Genomic DNA, 21,424 nt, shown 5'->3' with positions numbered 1-21,424 from the left:
AAACCTAAGTAGTCCCTATTGTGGCCCTAACCTACCCCTGAAGGCTATGATTTTTACAAACTTGAATCTGAACTATGTCAGAAAGCTTTCATGTAAATGTCAACTTCTTGGCCCAATGGTTCTTGAGAAGATTTTTATTCATTTTCCCTTTAAAGGACTCAGTTCGTTTAGAACCATGCAAATTCGGCCCCGTGTTCAAATTAAAAGATATTCCTGAATTTTTTTTTATCAGGTATATATATTTTCATAAAATGACTATCATATGTTCGTAAAAAGCTTTATCTACATATAATACACGCGTAAATACAGTATAGTTTACGATGACGTTGTGCCATTTTGACGTTACTTTATTCAACGTCATGAACAAGAAGGCTGTGTTATGGTTTTTTGGTTGTTATTTTTCTTCTTTGTTTTTTTTTTTAAAGCTACGCTTTGCAACAAATTACAGTGTATATATACCGTGCTACGGATGGCAACGGTATGTAAAAATTGTTACATACCGTGCGGAGACTACACCTTTTTTAGGATGATTCCGGGACCGTCTCATTGTTATACATACCATGCTGTATCAGTGCACTGTGATTTTTATTTGAAAAGTTTAATTGACTCTCCGAAAGTTTTCATAAAGTGTTAAATGATTCAATGCAACATATGCAATGATTTGTATAAGTGTATTTAGTAATTGTAGAGCAACACATATTCAGTTAATTTTACCATTCAGTATTTGCTATGTCTCTTTACATTTGGATAAAATTATGAATTAAATGAATATTAATTATGTACATGGCGCATGGGTACATGAAACCATACTTATGTGTACATGTATATATGCACCATGTTAAATTTTTCTTCACGCGCAGTAAAGGTAAATATGATAAATACTTCTTATATAACAAATCTTTCAGAGCATTGGTATTTATGTAATTGAAACTGAAACAGCTTGAATTGTAAATCAGTATCATCATCTCAAATCGCATGCGGAGTTTGCATCGGGGATCGTAAATTTAACCCAACCCCACTTCTTGCTAAGCCTGATTTAGTCCTTTTGGTCAGTTTCTAGTGATAAATGAAGTAGTGACAGGCTCTATTTAACATGCAGTACCAAAGTTAATGAATTAATGAGAATTCATTAGCATATATAATACCGTCAGTCAAAGGTCTGTGTTATGCTCTATGCCCTGCATTTGGTTATAAATTAATGTGAAATAATAAGATTTTGTATTCAGTAAAATGTTTCATATAATGCAATTTCCATTAATTGTAATTAACATCAAAATATTCCTAACAAAGAAACTTGTCGTTTAGCTATATGGGGCCATTGGCAGTAAGATAGCATGACTAATATAATACTGGTACACAATGCAAAGAAAGACATGTAAATATCATACATTGCCCTGTTAGATTGATGTTATGAATTCATCATTTCATGCGGTACCAGGCGAGTATTTTTTTATAAACAAAATATAGGTAAATTTATGTAACAATTCACAAATATAACAACATCCATAAGCATGGTGCATACTTGTGTGCTGTAAAAACGCTTAAGGAAAGACTTTAATTCTGGGGCAAGTTATACGAGTATAACCTGGTTTGGGTCAGTTTACGTTTTATAAGCGGATTATAAAAAAGCGTAAACTGACCCAAACCAGGTTATACTCGTATAACTTGCCCCAGAATTAAAGTCATTCCTTATAATTTAATGCAAGAGACAAAGATGCTAACCTTCGTTTATCAAAATGTACATAAACTCGGAAAAATACTAGTCAACCAAGCCACGCAATGATTTACTTAGCAACAGTGACACGAAGTGTCTAGCTGCGAAGCCAAAGGTCACCATCTTTAATCTTAGTTCTACGGAGCCTAGCCATTTATCAAAATATTGTATCGAAAGTGAAGTTTATCATGATAGAAAATATGTGTAAACTATCAATGTAATGCGCATTTCGCTGCCCTTTAGAGATAGAGATCGACTTTGAAGTCGCTCATCTCCTACAGATTGAGAAACTACGGGAAATTGCATTGTTTAAGCCCACCCAAAATAAATCTTCAAATATCAGAAAATGCAATAATTTAAGGCTTTCAACTCTGTGAAAACTTCTACTAAATGAAAACTTACCCTTGTATGCAATGTTGTCGCTAATAGTAAATCCGACACAAGAAAATATGTAAGCAAGTAACAAATAGCGATCCACGTGTCAATGTGTCTGACGTCATTTGATAAAATGCGACCTATGAATTTTTGTTTGCTTTGTTGAAAGACGGATGAAGGAATGAAACAACGCACCTCCCCCCCCCCCCCCCCCCCCCCTTCCTTTTCCCAAGTGAGAAATGTATTTCAAAATGAACAGGGTAATGCCGACTTGGCAAATCATTAATTCGAATATAATATCTTTGTTTTAATCTATTAATAGTATTATTCGACCATACATACAGAGAAAGATGTTTTACAAAAGAGATTTGCATACAAGTAGGCCTAGATGCTAAAATTGACAACGAGAAAACAACATGTGTATCAAACCGAAGTATCTTATTGTGCACGTTGACTTTCTATTCCATAGAAGGCTGAAAACAGTGCTGCGATGTAAATTTAGAGAATTTTCGAGAGAAAAAAAAATAGTTCCGACATCTGATTGTCAAGGGGGTGTGTCCCCATACCAAACCAGGTTATACAAAAATAACTTGCGTTCCTCAATTGGAATTTGACCAATCAGAGACAAGGATGCAATAAGAATTAAATTATTATAAAATGAACCTTAACGTAGTTCCACACTCCTGTGACGTCATAAGATTTTGCAAAGTCAATGATTAACATAAATTTTGTTGGAGTCTTTTTCAATAGTTATTGTTACCCATAAAATATTTCAAAAGTCATAATTATGTTTGAATAATCAATGATATGTTTCAAAATATTGAATCCAAGGGCAATAACTCTGTTTTCATTAAAAATTTTATCAAGTGTATTATGCAATAGATTTCCTTTATTTTTCACAAACATTTTACCAAGTTGATAAAGAATCATTATCTGTGTCTTTTCATGAAATTACATAATATCTTAATCCCCGAATGATTTTGAATAGCTCAACTGTATGGTGCAAGACTTCGGGTTTTTTCCCCCAAGGGGGTATACATACTCTGGAAGCTATAGATTTGAAATTATTAAGGAAAGGTGTGGATTTTTTTTCATAAATAACTATAACAGATGTACATCTACTAATACAAACAGAAAAAATGATAGGTAAACCATGATATAAGGAAAATATGTCCACATTTGTTTGTTTTTTAACATTTTGGAGAATAATGCTTATTCAATAATTTTGCACATATCATTCTAAAACTTGATGAACATATTGAAAATGACTTGTGTTTTAGTTATTGACATGTTTCCTGATAAATAAATGCAATTAAAAAATATTTTGTTGTTTTTATTTTAAAATAACAACAAAAAAACGGTTTCCAATAAATTTCATAAAAATCTACACAGGGGTACATAACTTCAGTAGTGTCTGTAATGAAAATTAATATGGAAACCCTTTACTATTTTGCCTTTTTACATTACTCTGATTGTTAATTTATTGATTCCAAACAAAAAAATGCTACCTAAACTCCAAAAATCCAGGACTAAGGACCCACCTTAATATAAGAAATAACTATAGTCCGTACAATATCAACATCGTAATTTTCTGCATGTGAAATGCTCACACATAGATGTTTTATGTGTGAAAATTTTAGAGTGGTGATATTATGCGGACCTACTCAAATATCTTCAAAAGTGGTGAAATTTTATGGACATTTCCGGAAATATGTGTTCCGTACGTATTTTGACTGCCCCAATGTAGTAGAAATGTGACACATTTTCAAAGTTTCTGTTTATTTTTTAGACAAGTGCATCTCCGTCATTAATTTGCAATATAAGGGTTCAATTCAACATGTACTTCATTTTTGAATAATTCAGGGGGCCAAATACGATACCAAACGAACTTAGTTCCTTGTATGTAAAACTTTGATCCCCCATTATAACCCCAACCTACCCCCGAAGGCCATGATGTTTACAAACTTGAATCTGCACTATGTCAGGAAGCTTCATGTAAATGTCAGCTCTTCTGGCCAATTGGTTCTTGAGAAGATTTTTAAAGATTTTCTATTTATTTCCATATAAAATTTTGGTCCCCTATTGTGACCCTAACCTACCCCCGGGGGACATGATTTGAACAAACTTGAATCTGCACTATGTCAGGAAGCTTTCATGTAAATCTCAGCTCTTCTGGCTCAGTGGTTCTGAGAAGAATTTTTTAAAAAGATTTTCTATGCAAAACTTTGATTCCCTATTGTGGCCTAAACCTACCCATGGGGGCCATGATTTGAAGAACTTGAACCTATACTACGTTAGGAAGCTTTCATGTAAATATCAGCTCTTTTGACTCGGTGGTTCTTGAGAAGATTTTTAAAGATTTTCCCTATATATATATTTCTATGTAAAACTCTGATCCCCTATTGTGGTCCCATCCTACCTCCAGGAGCCATGATTTTAACAAACTTGAATCTGCACTATGTCAGGAAGTTTTCATGTAAATATCAGCTCCTCTCACAGGCCCAGTGGTTCTTAAGATTTTTAAATGACTACTCTAATTTTGCATTTTTGTGATTATATCTTCCCTTTGAAAAGGGCATGGTCTTTCAATTGAACAAACTTGAAAGCCCTTCACCCAAGGATGCTTAATGTGACAAATTTGGTTGAAATTGACCCAGTGGTTCTGAAGAAGACAAAAATGTAAAAAGTTTACAACAACGACGCTGACAGACATTACAGACAAATTTTGATCAGAAAAGCTCACCTGAGCCTTTGGCTCAGCTGAGCTAATGATAAATATGTGGATTCATTGCTATCTGTAACCCAAGGCCTGCATTTGAATTTCTGATCCTTATCAAATAAAGCCACAATTTTCTTACCAAAATTAGAATACAACTATGTACATATTTTATTACTTTTTTTCAGATTTTAATTTGACGTATGAAAAATGTTTAAAAAATGTTTTATAACCTTTCTTTCCACTTTATTCGTGCTTTGTCTTGTGGGATAAGATCCAGGACCCCTTTTGGTCTGAAAAATACAATAAAAGAGAATGTATACATATGGGAACGTCAATATGATCCTACCTCTGAAATATGATACTTCTTTATTTCATCTAATAATTCCTAAAACTAAATGAATGGGGACTCATTTTAACTTTAACATTGCCATAATCATCAACTGCATGTGACAAAAAAATTATGTAAATCCGTAAGATCATGGAAGTAACAAATTATCATCAATCTTGTTGAACGGCCCTCTTTGGATAAAGATGCACAGCATACAATGATAATTAGCTGATCAGGATTCACACTGGTGCACTCTTTGGATTAACAGCTAGAACAGATCACATAATATCAAGCTATTATTTATATAAGTATAATAAATTGGGGAACCTTTCTGTACAAAAGTTACAAGTTTGAAAACTACCGTCTACATTAGTTGAAATTTCCCATTTTGAAAAAAGAATCAATTTACTATAGCTATAATGTCCCCCACCGCCACAAAAACAAGAGGCCCACAGGCCTTATCGGTCACCTGAGTACTAGTGAAAAAGTATCACTACTCCAAAGGGCTATGAAATCTAGAATTATTTTTTTTACTGTTCTGAATATCTAAGCTAAATTCCAATGTTCAGCAACAGTATAAAACAAGATTTGTAAAATTACCATTTTTGTACATCCTTTTCTGCTATTAATCCTATGTATTAATCTATAGATTTTATACAGTATCAGCAAACTTACAGATAAATACTGTATACTAAGTTTGGTCACACCCTGGGGTCAGAACCCTATCTTGGGGATCATCAAATTTACACTTTTGGTAAAGGACTACCTGCTCTTTCTAAATATCCATTTAGTTTCAATTTAGTATCAATAGCACTAAAAAAGATGTTATTTAAGTGTTTTACACATAAACACTTTTTCTTACACTTGTGCAGTTGTCAGACCTGATTTTGCAAGCAAATATAAAAAGCTGATTTAAAGATCACCCCCAATAAGCCTGGGGTCTGGGGGCCGCCTAGGCATAAAAATGCATGACCTTATGTGACCTATCGAGGACCAAATGGCAATGGGAATCGTTTTTAAAGTATTCCTGAAACTCTTAAGTGTCAGCAAATATGGTGGCCCCATGAAAGCGAGTGTGTTTTGTTGTGCCAGTACTATCAAAGGTCGGGGTTAAAAACTTCACTTGAACAATACAGCTATGCTCTAGAGTGCCTCAATAGACGCATCATTTGCGTGCAGCCTTTGTACAAATAAATTAAATCGGTTATGCAAACTCAACAAGTCAAAGGTCACAAAAATGGACTAGATGAAGGAGGAAAGCGATATTTTTATATGTTTATATTTTGAATAATATTAATATAAAAAAAATCTAACAAAAACTTTGTAAAGCATCTTGCTGAAAGCTTTGTAACTTGTCAAAATCTTTGCTTCGAAAGCAATTAATGTATTTCTATGCTCCCAAACACTGGAAATAGGGGGCTTTTTCATTGGTTGAATATAGCAATATAAGGAATGGTAAAGCGAATAATCACATAAAAAAGAGACAAACCTTTCAGCAAAAACATTGGTGTTGTGTCCCATGGGAGGTAAAAGAAGTACCATCAACCGTGGGTTTCCGACAATGAGTAAAATTATGTGTTCTTTAAAAAACATGTCTTTAAAATTCATGAAAATCGTCTTCGTTTTTTGGTTATAAATGAGTACCAGATATAGTATAAATTAAATCGAGATCGACATACTTTAATTTTTGACACCAGGATTGACAACTCCAAATATAACGCATGTCATGTTGAAGTCCACAGAGAAGCAATAATATTGATGGTAAAATATATGTGGAAATTTTATTTTATGAATCTGTTGACCAGCTGTTCTGAAAAAAAGTTAGTGGCTCAACAGCAAAACCTTCAAAATTAAACTGAACAAGATGTACTGTGAGCAATGCTCACTAAGAATAGCCCCTGCTTACCCCAATCTCCCAAAGAGTGTTTTTAATAGGTATAAATTACCTCTTTCCTGAGTGTAAAAATATGGTATGCCTTTGTAGAAGAAAATGGAAGATACATGTATAGCCCGAACACAAATCCATGGATTTGGTATAAACCTATAATTTTGACCTTGAGATCAAAGGTCAAGGTCATAAAGAGGTCATGAATGTACATGACACATAGTCTCATGGTGATACACCCATGTCTTATGGTATGACTGTCAAAACCCTATAATCAATTTTGATCTTGAGGTCAAAGTTCAAGGTCATATAGAGGTCATGAAGGTACTCGACACATCGTCTCATGGTGATACACTCATGTGTCAAATATGATATGCCTATGTCAAAGAACAAAGAAGTCAATTGGTCCTGAAACGAATCCATTGTAAAATCCTTTAATTTTGACCTTGAGGTCAAGGTCATATGGAGGTCATGAAGGTACCTGACACATCGTCTCATAGTGATACACTCATGTGTCAAATATGGTATGCCTATGTCTAAGAACAAAGAAGTTATGGCCGGGACACGGATCCATTGTAAAAAACCTTTAATTTTGACCTTGAGGTCAAGGTCATATAGAGGTCATGAAGGTACTCAACACATCATCTCATGGTGATCTACCTGTGTGCCAAATATGGTATGCCTAAGTCAAAGAACAAAGAAGTTATGGCCCGGACACGAATCTGCACAGACAGACGGACGGACAAACAGTGATTCCTATATACCCCCCAGAGCTTCGTTCGGGGGTGGGGTGGGGGGTGGGTAGAAAAAAAGGAACCGACTTATAGGTGAACAATACTTATAGGCATTTATAAACTGTATTTTAAAAGACTGAAATAAACATGTTACCAGTGATGACATCAGTCATTGTCATCTTACCACATATACTAAATAACTAGGAAAAAAATCATGTTCTAAATATCTAAGCTAAATTCTAATGTTCAGCAACGGTATAAAACAAGATATGTGTTCTTAAAAGTTCACTGCCCTCAAAAGCACATACACTGATGAAAGGTTTTTAAATAATAGGTGTATTATCATTAAAACATCAAAAGATATGACTAATTTGGACCCATCCTAAAGTCTTAACCCTGGGTTGTGAAATTCACCATTTTTAAGGTCTTCCGTAACAACGGAAGACCTACTGATTGTGCTGGTTAAGATTATTCTTATTATGTTCCCCAAACAAAGTTTGGGAACATATTGTTTTTACTCTGTTTCTTATTATGTTCCCCAAACAAAGTTTGGGAACATATTGGTTTTACTCTGTTTCTTATTATTATTATTATGTTCCCCAAACGAAGTTTGGGAACATATTGGTTTTACTCTGTTTCTTATTAAGGTCTTCCGTCTCCTGCGAAGACCTTACTATTATTGTTCGCGTTCTTCTTCTTCATTAAGGTCTTCCGTCTCCTGCGGAAGACCTTACTATTATTGTTCGCGTTCTTCTTCTTCATTATTATTATTATTATTAAGGTCTTCCGTCTCCTGCGGAAGACCTTACTATTATTGTTCGCGTTCTTCTTCTTCATTATTATTATTAAGGTCTTCCGTCTCCTGCGGAAGACCTTACTATTATTGTTCGCGTTCTTCTTCTTCATTATTATTATTATTTTTATTATTATTATTATTATTATTATTATTTTCCTTGGTAGTACACGCGTTTTTCTCAGCCATTTCTCGATCGATTTTCACGAAATTTTCAGGAAAGATGTCTTTTGGTGACGAGACTTTGCTTGCAAAATTTCGTGCTTGACGTCACTTCCGGTCAGGAGTTATCTCTCTTTTAGTGACTTTTTGAAGGGCCTTGTTGTCCACACATCTCCTCCGTTAGTTTTGAAGCTAGAGTCTTGAAATTTCTACACAAGATAGAGTAAACATTTTAGAAGATTTGTGGGGGATTCGATTTTACCGGAGGCGATTTGCCTAAACGCTCGCCTGGACCTGAAAAAATGGATGCCAAAATTTTTCGCCGATTTCTGACCTTTGATCTCCAATATCTTTTTTCTTGCAAATATTTTGTTAAAACATGTAGAACAAAAGTTGTGCACATTTACGAGATCTTTTCGAAAATATCAAGATTTAGGGGCTAGCCCCTTAAATTAGGGATCTAGAAGGGCTCAAAGTCTAGATCAAATATCTCAAAAATCGTTAATATTTTGGTATAAGTCAAAGAACAAAAAATGTTCATCTCAACAATCCAAATCTATTCATATAAAAATTTAGGTCATATGTTACGTAATAAGGGATTTTAAGGGCCAAAACCATAAATTTTTTACCCCTTGTATCTCGAAAACGACAAATATTTTGAAAAGCAATAAAGAACAAAAGTTGTTCAGAATGATGATCTGAACAATATGCATATTTCGTTTTTACCCTATGTGGCCCCGTTAGGGAGCTACAGTTTGGCCCCTAAAAATTACTTCTAGAAATAACTCGAGAACGGTAAAGAATTTCTAAATACTTGTTGAACAAAAAATGTTTGAAATGTCATGACCTTTCTTACGATATCAAGCAAAAGGGGCTGACCCTTTAAATTAGGGGCCCAGAAGGGTCCAAAGGTTTATGAGAATATCTCAGAAACTATTAATATTTTGTAATAAGTCATTGAAGCGGAAATGTTCATCTAAACGAGCTTCTTCTTATCAAATCAAAAAGTAGGTCATATGTTACGTAATAAGGGATTTTAAGGGCCAAAATCATAAATAATTGACGCCTCATATCTTGAAAACGACAAATATTTTGAAAAGCATTATTGAACAAAAGTTGTTCAGAATGATAATCTAAACAATATGTACATTTCGTTTTTTCCCTATGTGGCCCCGTTAGGGAGCTACAGTTTGGCCCCTAAATATTTCTTGTAGAGATAACTCGAGAACGGTAAAGAATTTCTAAATACTTGTTGAGCAAAAAATGTTTAAAATGACAAGGCCTTTCTTACGATATCAAGCAAAACGGGCTGGCCCTTTAAATTAGGGGTTCAGAAGGGTCCAAATGTTTTAGAGAATATCTCAGAAACTATTAATATTTTATAATAAGTTGTAGAAGCGGAAATGTTCATCTCAACGAGCTTGATCTTATCAAATCAAAAAGTAGGTCATATGTTACGTAATTAGAGATTTTAAGGGCCAAAATCGTAAATATTTGACGCCTCATATCTTTAAAACGACATATTTTTTGAAAAGCATTATTGAACAAAAGTTGTTCAATGTGTCAAAACCTATCGATCAATATCAAAAAATGGGTCTGTGGGCCTCATGGCTCGCCTGTAGAGTCGATTTTTGTCGATATCAGTCGATTTCAAAAACTTGTAACTGGTAAATATTTTGTAAGGACATATTGAACAAAAGTTGTTCAGTTTATCGAGATCTATCGATTGATATCAAGAAATAGGCCTATGGTCCTAATGGCTCGCCTGTAGAGTCGATTTTTTGTCAATATCGGTCGATCTCAATAACTTTTTACAGGTAAATATTTTGTAAAGACATATAGAACTAAAGTTGTTGAGTCTATAGAGGGCTAACAAATGACATCAAGAAATAGGCCCGCGGGCCTTATGGCTCGCCTGGAGAGTCGAATTTCAAACGAATTTCACCGCAACTTTGCTTCAGAAGCTTATGATATGAAAAATTGATTATATCTAAAGTGTCTTAAAGTCGGAAACTAAATTGGGACTCATTTGTCTTTTATTTTTTTTTTTTAACTCCGAGTGCATCAACAAATCGGACGGAAGACCTACTCGTTGCTTGCAACGAGATCGTGTCTAGTTCTTATTATTCCTCTTCTTTAGTGAGAAATTTGTCCGCGCGATTTTGTGAAAGTGCTTCGACAGATCCACATCAAACTTTGTGAGCTGATAGGGGGTCACTAGGAGGGGTGCATTCAACTTTTCAAAATGGCCGCCGTTTCAAGATGGCGGCCAAAAAAGTCAAAAACTCAAGGTTGTCGGATTTCAACCAAATTCTATTTTTAGGGTAAATTAGTGACCCCGAGTCCATTTCCACCATCAAAATATTTTTTGAGCCGCCATTTTGAAAATGGCCGCCATATACCAAGATTTTTGAAAGTGTTAAAATCTGTACAACATTTGGGTTCTGGGGTAAATGGAGGGTCCACAATTTATTTCTATCATCAGTATTTCCTTCCAATCTATTTTCAAATGTTTCAAAATGGCCGCCATTGAACAAAATGGTGACCAAAAATCAAGTCCGTCCGATTTCAACCAAATTTGGTTTCTAGGGTTTTTTGAGGATCCTGAGTGCATATCTGGCATCAAAAACCATTTACGACATGAGGAGGTGTTCGGAGACATTTGTGTTGGCATCCCAACACAGTTATAGCTCGTTATTCTTATTTTCTTCTTCTTCGATCTTCTTTTTATTCCTCTTCTTTCCAGAGAAATTTGTCCGCTCGATTTTATGAAAGTGTTTCAACAGATCCACTTCAAACTTTTTGAGGTGATAGGGGGTCATGAGGAGGGGTGCAATCAACTTTCGAAATATTCAAAATGGCCGCCGTTTCAAAATGGCGGCCAAAAACGTCAAAAAAATCAAGGTTGTCGGATTTCAACCAAATTTTATTTCTAGGGTAATTTGGTGACCCCGAGTTCACTCCCACCATCCAAAAAAAAATTTGAGCCGCCATTTTCAAAATGGCCGCCATATACCAAAATATTTCAAAATGTTAAAATCTCTACAACATTTGATTTCTGGGGTAATTGGAGGGTCCACAGTTCATTTTTAGCATCAGTATTTCCTTCCAATCTATTTTCAAATGTTTCAAAATGGCCGCCATTGAAGAAAATAGCGGCCAAAAATCAAATCCGTCGGATTTCAACCAAACTTAGTTTCTAGGGTTTTTTGAGGATCCTGAGTGCATATCTGGCATCAAAAACCATTTCTGACATGGGGAGGTGTTCGGAGACATTTGTGTTGGCATCCCAACACAGTTATAGCTCGTTATTATTATTTTCTTCTTCTTATTCTTATTATTCCTCTTCTTTAGTGAGAAATTTGTCCGACCGATTTTGTGAAAGTGCTTCGACAGATCCACTTCAAACTTTGTGAGCTGATAGGGGGTCACTAGGAGGGGTGCATTCAACTTTTCAAATTTTCAAAATGGCCGCTGTTTCAAGATGGTGGCCAAAAAACGTCAAAAACTCAAGGTTGTCAGATTTCAACCAAATTCGATTTCTAGGGTAATATGGTCACCCCAAATCCATTTCCACCATCAAATTTTTTTTTTTGAGCCGCCATTTTCAAAATGGCCGCCATATACCGAAATATTTGAAAATGTTGAAATCTCTACAATATTTGGGTTCTGGAGTAAATGGAGGGTCCACAATTCATTTCTAGCATCAGTATTTCCTTCCAATCAATTTTCAAATGTTTCAAAATGGCCGCCATTGAAGAAAATGGCGGCCAAAAATCAAGTCCGTCGGATTTCAACCAAATTCAGTTTTTAGGGTTTTTTGAGAATCCTGAGTGCATATCTGACATCAAAAAGCATTTCTGACATGGAGAGGTGTTCGGAGACATTTGTGTTGGCATCCCAACACAGTTATAGCTCGTTATTCTTATTTTCTTCTTCTTATTATTATTCCTCTTCTTTCCTGAGAAATTTGTCCGCTCGATTGTATGAAAGTGGTTCGACAGATCCACTTCAAACTTTTTGAACTGATAGGGGGTCACTAGGAGGGGTGCATTCAACTTTCGAAATTTTGAAAATGGCCGCCGTTTGGAAATGGCGGCCAAAAACGTCAAAAAGTCAAGGTTGTCGGATTTCAACCAAATTCTATTTCTAGGGTAATTTAGTGACTCTGAGTCCATTTCCACCATCAAATTTTTTTTTTGAGCCGCCATTTTCAAAATGGCCGCCATATACCGAAATATTTGAAAATGATAAAATCTCTACAACATTTGGGTTCTGGGGTGAATTGAGCGTCCACAGTTCATTTCTAGCATCAGTATTTCCTTCCAATGAATTTTCAAATGTTTCAAAATGGCCGCCATTGAAGAAAATGGCGGCCAAACTTCAAGTCCGTCGGATTTGAACCTAATTTACTCTCTAGGTTTGATGGAGGATTCTGAGTCCATTTCTGGCATCAAAAACCATTTCTGACATGGGGAGGTGTTCGGAGACATTTGTGTTGGCATCCCAACACAGTTATAGCTCGTTATCATATTCTTCTTATTTTTCCTCTTCTTTAGTGAGAAATTTGTCCGCCCGATTTTATGAACATGCTTCGACTGATCCACTTCAAACTTTGTGAGCTAATAGAGGGTCATTAGGAGGGGTGCAATCAACTTTTCAAATTTTCAAAATGGCCGCCGTTTCAAGATGGCGGCCAAAAAACGTCAAAAACTCAAGGTTGTCGGATTTCAACCAAATTCTATTTCTAGGGTAATTTAGTGACCCCAAGTCCATTTCCACCATCAAATTTTTTTTTTGAGCCGCCATTTTCAAAATGGCCGCCATATGCCGAAATATCTGAAAGTGTTGAAATCTCTACAACATTTGGATTCTGGGGTAAATTAAGGGTCCATAATTCATTTCTAGCATCAGTATTTCTCTTCGATCAATTTTCAAATGTTTCAAAATGGCCGCCATTGAACAAAATGGCGGCCAAAATTCAAGTGAGTTGGATTTCAACCAAATTTAGTTTCTAGGGTTTTTGGAGGATCCAGAGTGCATATCTGGCATCAGAAACCATTTCTGACATGGGGAGGTGTTTGGAGACATTTGTGTTGGCATCCCAACACAGTTATAGCTCGTTATTATTATTATTCTTTTTCTCCGGTACTTTTTTGTCCGGTAGTGTTCTCAGAAACTACAAAAGGGATCGATATGAAACTTTCCAGGATGATAGTATAGCGTTTGTAGATGTGCATGGTGATAGTCATTTTGTCTGCACATGCATGCATGCGCGCGCACGTGCACTGCAATTTTGGTACAAAAATTGGAAAATCAGAATATTAAGGGGATCGATATGAAACCTAAATAGGATGGTAGTATATCATTTGTAGATATGAAAAATGATAGTAATTTTGTCTGCACGTGCACATGCATTACAAAATTTGTACACTAACTTTGGAATCAGTCTAACTTTTTTGTTGTTCATTGAAATGGCTTGATATTCATATCATAGGTAGATATTGAGACCCTTAACTGATTTGCATGGTGAAAATTACCAATTTGCACGTGCATGCACGTGCGCTTCATTTTGATTGGATAGTACTAAAACGTTTGTAACTATCTTATTTATGAAGCGAATGAGATGATATTCACAGCATACGTAGACAATATGTGTATCTATATATTGTTGTAACAAAAAATGTCAACGCACACGCGCATGCGCGTGCATCGTTTTTCAAATGTTCAATTTTTAAAGTATGATAACGTTTTAGGTTTTCATCAAATTCTATTGATATTAGGGGTTTAGATGTGTTTTGGTACTCCTTACAAAATGCTGTGGATAGAATTACTGCTCAGCACATGCATGCACATGTTCTGAATTCTGATTGGACGATTTTAAAATCGCTATAACTTCCTTATATATGGTGGAAACGTTATGAAATTCATACTGTGGGTATATGATACAAATGCCTGTTGAACAACAACAACAAAAATTCGGAATCATGCACGCGTGCGCGTGTATGCACGTGCAACGCTTTTTTCATTTCTGGGTACTGAAATGACCATATTGAACGTACTACATGTAATTTTTTGCTATAGATTCACAAGGACATCACTTTTTAATTGGGGGAGGTTTGGGGAACATATGTAACGGTCCCCGTTACAATTAGAACTAGTTATTCTTTTTCCCCCTTCTTTTTCCTAGATGCTAACTTTGAAGCTTCATATCTCGCTCATTTCTGCATGGATTTTGCTCAAATTTTCAGGGTTCATAAACTTTACAGAACGATTTTAAAATAATGTATTACATTTAAGAAATTCCCTTCTGTTCACGAGTTATTCCCCTTTGAATGAAATTTTAGGGGCTTTGGTTTCCAGACAAAGGCTCCGAGACTGTACAAGCTTGAGCAGAAAATGCATTGAAAATGAAAAGTAGGAGCATTGTAGTTGTTCACATCGTTTTTTGTTTTTTAATTACAGCGTTCGAAATGGTGGTTGACAGGGTTAAAAAATTAGGATGCCTAAAGGAGCAAAAAATTACACATATTTTCCTTTGTATCTTTTAAACTAAAAATATTTTGTTAAGACGTGTAGAACAAAAGTTGTGCAAAATGTTAAGAGTTTTCTTTTGATATCCCTAAAAAGGGACTGGCCCCTTAAATTAGGGATCTGGGGATCTTCAAATTTTTCGCTTTATAACTCAAAAACGGTAAATATTTTGATATGGCTTTCGCTGGAAAAGTTGTTCTTTAACATCTTATTGATCTCATAAACATAATATTTTGCTCGAGTATTGTGTTATATATGAGTAAAATGTTTGACCCGCAAACAGGTAAGCGTATCATTGGGTAGGTGAAGGGGGAAAAATATGTGTATAACTTACTTCAGCACGTGCCCCTGGCGTGAAATTCATACGCGACTTCTGTGCGCACTGTGTACATAACATACCTACATGTATTTACGCAGATAGATATTAAAGTTTAATAAAATATTCAAGATTTGAGAGCAATTTATTTGATTTGTATGTATAAATAATTCAAACTCGATGAATTATTCTCTTCAGTCTGAATATTATGCTATCATAATTTTGTTGTATGATAAAATATTGGTAACAGCTATAAACCTTTACTGTATGTCCTGAGCCATAAATTTCATAAATTTAAATAGTAATTTATTCTTCATTATTGGGACTGAAAAGTTAAATGCTGAAAGAATTCAATCCCACATACATGCGCGCCTCAAAAGACTGATTCGTGGAATGAGATCATACACGCATGTACTTGAGTAGTATAAATTTATTAAACACTTAATGATAAAAATTTATAGTACACCTTTATAGCTTCATTTCAATGATATATATTAAATTCTCAAACTATTTCATAAGTACATATGAGAAGTCAGAATCGCCAGCGTAGCCAAACTACTTATATCGTTACAGTACTTATCTTCCTGTCACAGTACAGTTGATTATTTTCTTTCTAAAAACTTAACTTGTATTCGTCTTTTGTAAAATCACAGGATAAGTATTTCAAATAATTTTTCCCGGGGTGATGTTACGTATAACATATCAAGAGGGAAAGAAGGCGAAAGTTAGATCCCACACAAACATACTCATGTACGGTTCCTGTATTTTCATGTTGACTAGGCTGCATTAGGACCTGACCCAAGGACATATGGTCAAGTTTAAGGTTTTTATGTCACACAGCTCTGACGGAAGACCTCTCGTTGCTTTGCAACGAGCTTGGCTCTAGTTTGTACATCCTTTTCTGCTTAATTCCTAAGTATGCATTTAGATTTTATACAGTATCAGCAAACTTACACATAAATACTATATACCAAGTTTGGCCCCACCCTGGGGTCAGAACCCCTACTCTGGGGATTATCAAATTTACAATTTTGGTAAAAGACTATACCCTTACAGAATTGCAGCACATACTGCATTGAAGCATATGCTGCTTTAGTGCTGAAAGTACACTTTATTTGCACTGCAGATATGAAGTACAAATACAGCACAGTATGGGATAGTGTACTGCCAGGCAGCATACAGTACGGCCAACGCGGATCCCGTATTTTCCGCGCTCCCCCGGTATATCTCAGGTAACCCTGCATATCCCGCGCTCCCTCAGCGGTCCAGCTGTCCTCGCCACGGTCTTACCTGTAGATGATTAATGCCATCAACAAACGCGAGTTATCTCCCGTTAACGTAAAAAAAATACTGATCATCAACTGAAAACAGATCGTTTGTTCAGCAATACTATAAATAAATCAATTGCCATATACATGTGCATACATCGCAAGTGTAAAAACACATTTTACAAAAACTTCTCATGTTACCTTTATTGAACCATACATTCAATATAAGGGTAGATTACCATATACCAATGTCAGAAGATGACCATATACAAGTGCATATATATATGCTTAACCCATAAAATGGCAAAGGTAACTTCACGAAAACTGATTATCCCTCTTAGTATCAATCACATATTTGTGGTTTCATAAATTGTTTTTCAGGAATTTAATTCTATACATTAATGTATTTGTACAAATATTTAAAAACAAAACAAAATATGGATAACAAAAATTTATATCAAAGTATAAAACCTGGGAAAGGAAAACTTTGCATCAATAAATTCTAATCTTTATAAAATTTGAGAGAGAGAGAGAGAGAGAGAGAGAGAGAGAGAGAGAGAGAGAGAGAGAGAGAGTACTATTTAATAAGCAGCCTTCCAATTTACCTGGTCTGTGAACCCGTAACAGAGAAATTGAGCTTCACATTGGATGCTAGAAATTGATAGACATTTAGTTACTAGTCCTTGTATATTACCTTTATCTACCTAATCTGGCGATCGAGGTGTCCGTTCAATATTTTGATGCCTGCCGCATAAACCTACTCGATAGGGAAACGGTTTTGGCTTTTTCATGTAGATAGTCACACAATAAATTATCAAACATAATAAATTATAGTAGTTTATGCTTAGGAATGGGTACGATTGATAATTATGGATTGTTAGAATATATTAGATTATGACCTTGACCCCAAGAAACAATAGGCATCCTCCACTTGGCATAAAGCGTGTGTACAAAGTTTGATGGTCTTAGCCCCAACAGTTCGGTTTGTATACTGCCTACAAGGTTTTGCTACTAAGTGATTCTTTGACCTTGAAAAAATAAGAGGCATCTTCCTCTCATCATGGTGATCAAATGTACCAAGTTTCAACATCCCAGAGCTTACGGTTTGGTTTGTATCATGCCCACAAGGTTTCCAATTAAGTGATACTGTGACCTTTGACCTATAACCTTGAAAAACAAGGTTTTCCTAATAAGTGATACTACGACCTTAACCTTTGACCTTGAAAAACAATAGGCACCTTCCTCTCATCATGATGATCAAATATACCAAGTTATAATATCCTGGAGCTTACGGTTCGGTTTGTATCCTGCCCACAAGGTTTTCCTAAAGTGATAGTACAACCTCTGACCTTGAAAAACAATAGGCATCTTCCTCTCATCATGGTGATCAAATATACCAAGTTATAATATCCTGGAGCTTACGGTTCGGTTTGTATCCTGCCCACAAGATTTTCCTAACAAGTGATACTGCGACCTTGAAAAACAATAGGCATCTTCCTCTCATCATGGTAATCAAATGTACCAAGTTGTAAAGTCCTAGGGCTTATGGTTCAGTCTGTATCCTGCCCACAAAGTTCGGACAGACAGACGGACGACGCCATACCATAATACGTCCCGTCTTCGACGGGCGTATAAAAAATGACTATAAAGAAAATTAATCACTGGTAATTATGTAAATTGAAAATGGAAGAAGGATATTAAACAATGTTCCAGTTTTGTACAGATGATTTCATGATATTAATATTGTGATCTGGTTCTGTCCTTATTACTTAGCGCACAGATGTAATCACTTCAATTCCAGGGATGGTGTTCCGTTGATCCACTTTAGATCCGCGCATGATTTAGATATGCGATGTCTTTTGCACACGCCAATATAAATGTCATGTCAACGGTGGATGGATGGGCAGACTGTAAAGGTCTCCATGTGCGTGAAAATCGTGCTCTACGTACTACCTGAACAACTGTTCCACGTTTTGATGATGAAAATAACCTGTGGTATTATGTATCTTTCAAAAGGACCATGACATACAACACATATCCCAGTGCCCAGTATATTGCCACATTAGATTCCACAAAAAAATATTACAGGAATTTAGCAACAGAACTTGCCCCCACTTTATTTTGACAATGTAGTTTTTCCAAAATTCTAACATATGAATTTTGATTTACCCTGCACCCTCCCTCCCCTTTATGGTACTAGTGAATGCTTGTGGGAATGAAATAAAACCTTGAAATCCCATCGTCAGAAACCCACGGTTGATTACGCTTCGTTCCTCTCTCCACCGTGGGTTTCCGACGGTGTTGAAATCCATGTCCTGATGAATCAACCGTTTCACAAAACGTAAACATTTATGCTGCCTACTTGAATGTGCTGTTTCAAAAATATTTCATTAGTAATCATGTGCGTTTATACAAAATTAATTTGTCACGAATGTACGTATATGACAGAAAATAACTTTATAATATTTATCCGTGTATAACACAAAGCGATGTATGACAGGCATATAGAATAGGGGGGGGGGGGGGGGGGGGGGGGGGGGGGGGGGCTATAAGGGCCCTTTCTTGCGTATAATGGTTGGAATTAGGATTCAGAGGAAGAATGAATTCTTGGTCTGGACCAGTTATTGTAGGTACTGTTGGAAAATCCGAATGTTCTGACTGTTTTCATAGGCCATGCGTTATTTACGGTCACACAGACAACTCTTGTAGCCAGAGAATTCTGGAGCACCGTCCAATAAAACTAATTCAAACAGAATAAAACTTTATAAGCAGTTTTGGGATATGTAACGAGTCATCGTGGGGAGTGGGACGATGATCAGTACATAGCCAGAAAAAACTGCTGCAGTATGCAGAAACTGTATGTTTGGAAATCACACATTGTCGGATACCGGGTATCGAACGATGACAGTCAAATGGATACAAGAAAACTTAGAATAAAGAATATTCTGCCTAATTTTTCAATGGCTAACGTCCTCATTTATACAAAATAAATTTATCGAGCTTTAACATGTTTGATTCATTAGATTTAATCATCAACATTTCGATTAACCTTCACAAGAAAAATGACTACCCTGAATTTATCAATCTTACGAAAACGTACAGGTAATGCAGGTAACACAGATAACACCCTGTGTATTTGGGACGGTATATACAAGCTAGCAGGGTACCCTCAAGGTTTCACACCTGCTTAAAATTAGCTCTGCCCCGCACTGAGGAAAACCGACCGGTTCAAAACCTTGGTCTTTAACATAGCTGACTGGACTGTGAAGAAACGGTCATGGGTATGTGTATATCTGTTACATAACATTCCCTGTCTGCTTCAACGCCCCAGACACTGACCTGTAAAGCGAGGACAATTTTTAACCATTTGACAAAATTCTGCCCACAGTAAATACGTCTCCATAAACATGACCCACAGTATACGAAAGATGTAGATACAAAATATTAGATTAGAGGGGACAAGTGGTGTGAGGACATGTTCTAATTAATATTCTCTCAAAACCATTTTTTCCCCAATTCGAAAGAGTATTCGATAGGTGTCCCTATAGCTATACCTAACACAGTGTATTTTTGGCTTTACAATAACATGCGTGTAATCTCTTCTAGACAATGTGAAGATGTCCTATCTTAACAGGTTTCATTGTCTAGAGAAGGGTCATGGGTATGTGTATATCTGTTACATAACATTTCCTGTCTGCTTCAACGCCCCAGACCTCTACCCATGAAACTGCTAAGACAACATTAGACTAGCCACACAAACACGGCTTGGTAATCAATACAAATAAAGCATCTAGTTAAAATATTTAATTGGATCCAAATTTTCAAATTTTAATTACATTTTTGGGGCTTTGAATATCTAAGAGAGGGGTGGGTATTTTTACCGCCGGACACCGCCAGACACAGCCGACCACCAAAAATATTACGTATATATTAAAATAAATCCCCAAAACAGACCATATGTGAATAAGTCAACGTATTTCATTCATATAATGAACTTATATGTATTAATAACGTGACAGAATACTGTAAAAGTTATGTACAACCACCGCCGAACATCTGTATACTACCGCCGAACACCTAAGATGTGCTTTATAGTATGAAAGGTGGGTATCATAATTCTTGTAAGAAATATCACAAATAATTTATGATGTTTTTAGCATTTTTGTTTTCCTAAAAATAGGAAAATGAAACAAAGAAGGTGTTGCACATCTCATGTTAATTTCCCTTAAGGTGTTGCATGAAAGATCGACATTGAATTTAAGTTATTCAATACACTTTATATAATAAAAGAAATTGGAACATATGTCTTGATTCAATAATTTTTTAAAATAAGTTTGAAAGACATGTATTGACAAAATTAGCCAAACTATTTCGAGTTTAAATCAAGCTGTAAGCGATTTATATAATGTTTAGCGTTAAAATGGAGGGATATCCCCGCATTTCAGAAAAACTGCCCCCGTGAAACAAAATAAATTTAGCATGAACATGTTCTTCGAGTTTTCCTCTAAAAAAAACTGTCGCTTTGAAATTTGTTTTACGGGGGCATTTTTTTTTTTTATTATTTGTAAATTAAAAAATAAAATCGAAACGACTTCA

The 21,424-nt window shown here is 35.6% G+C and overlaps 1 protein-coding gene across 3 annotated transcripts in view; it reads right to left on the bottom strand.

Annotated features, from left to right (window-relative positions):
- The window catches only part of LOC125646740 (uncharacterized), a 149,239-nt gene that overhangs the window by 34,189 nt on the left and 93,626 nt on the right, over positions 1-21,424 (bottom strand). For all 3 annotated transcript variants that reach the window (XM_056139987.1, XM_056139986.1, XM_056139988.1), the window contains one exon: positions 5,039-5,098. In XM_056139987.1, coding sequence (XP_055995962.1) covers positions 5,039-5,098 — 60 coding nt within the window. The remainder of the gene's footprint in view (positions 1-5,038; positions 5,099-21,424) is intronic.

Source organism: Ostrea edulis, chromosome 6, assembly GCF_947568905.1.
Source record: "Ostrea edulis chromosome 6, xbOstEdul1.1, whole genome shotgun sequence".
NCBI classification, from domain to species: Eukaryota; Metazoa; Mollusca; class Bivalvia; order Ostreida; family Ostreidae; genus Ostrea; species Ostrea edulis.
Note: the sequence above shows the minus strand (reverse complement) of the source record. Positions and strands in the feature narration are given on the sequence as shown.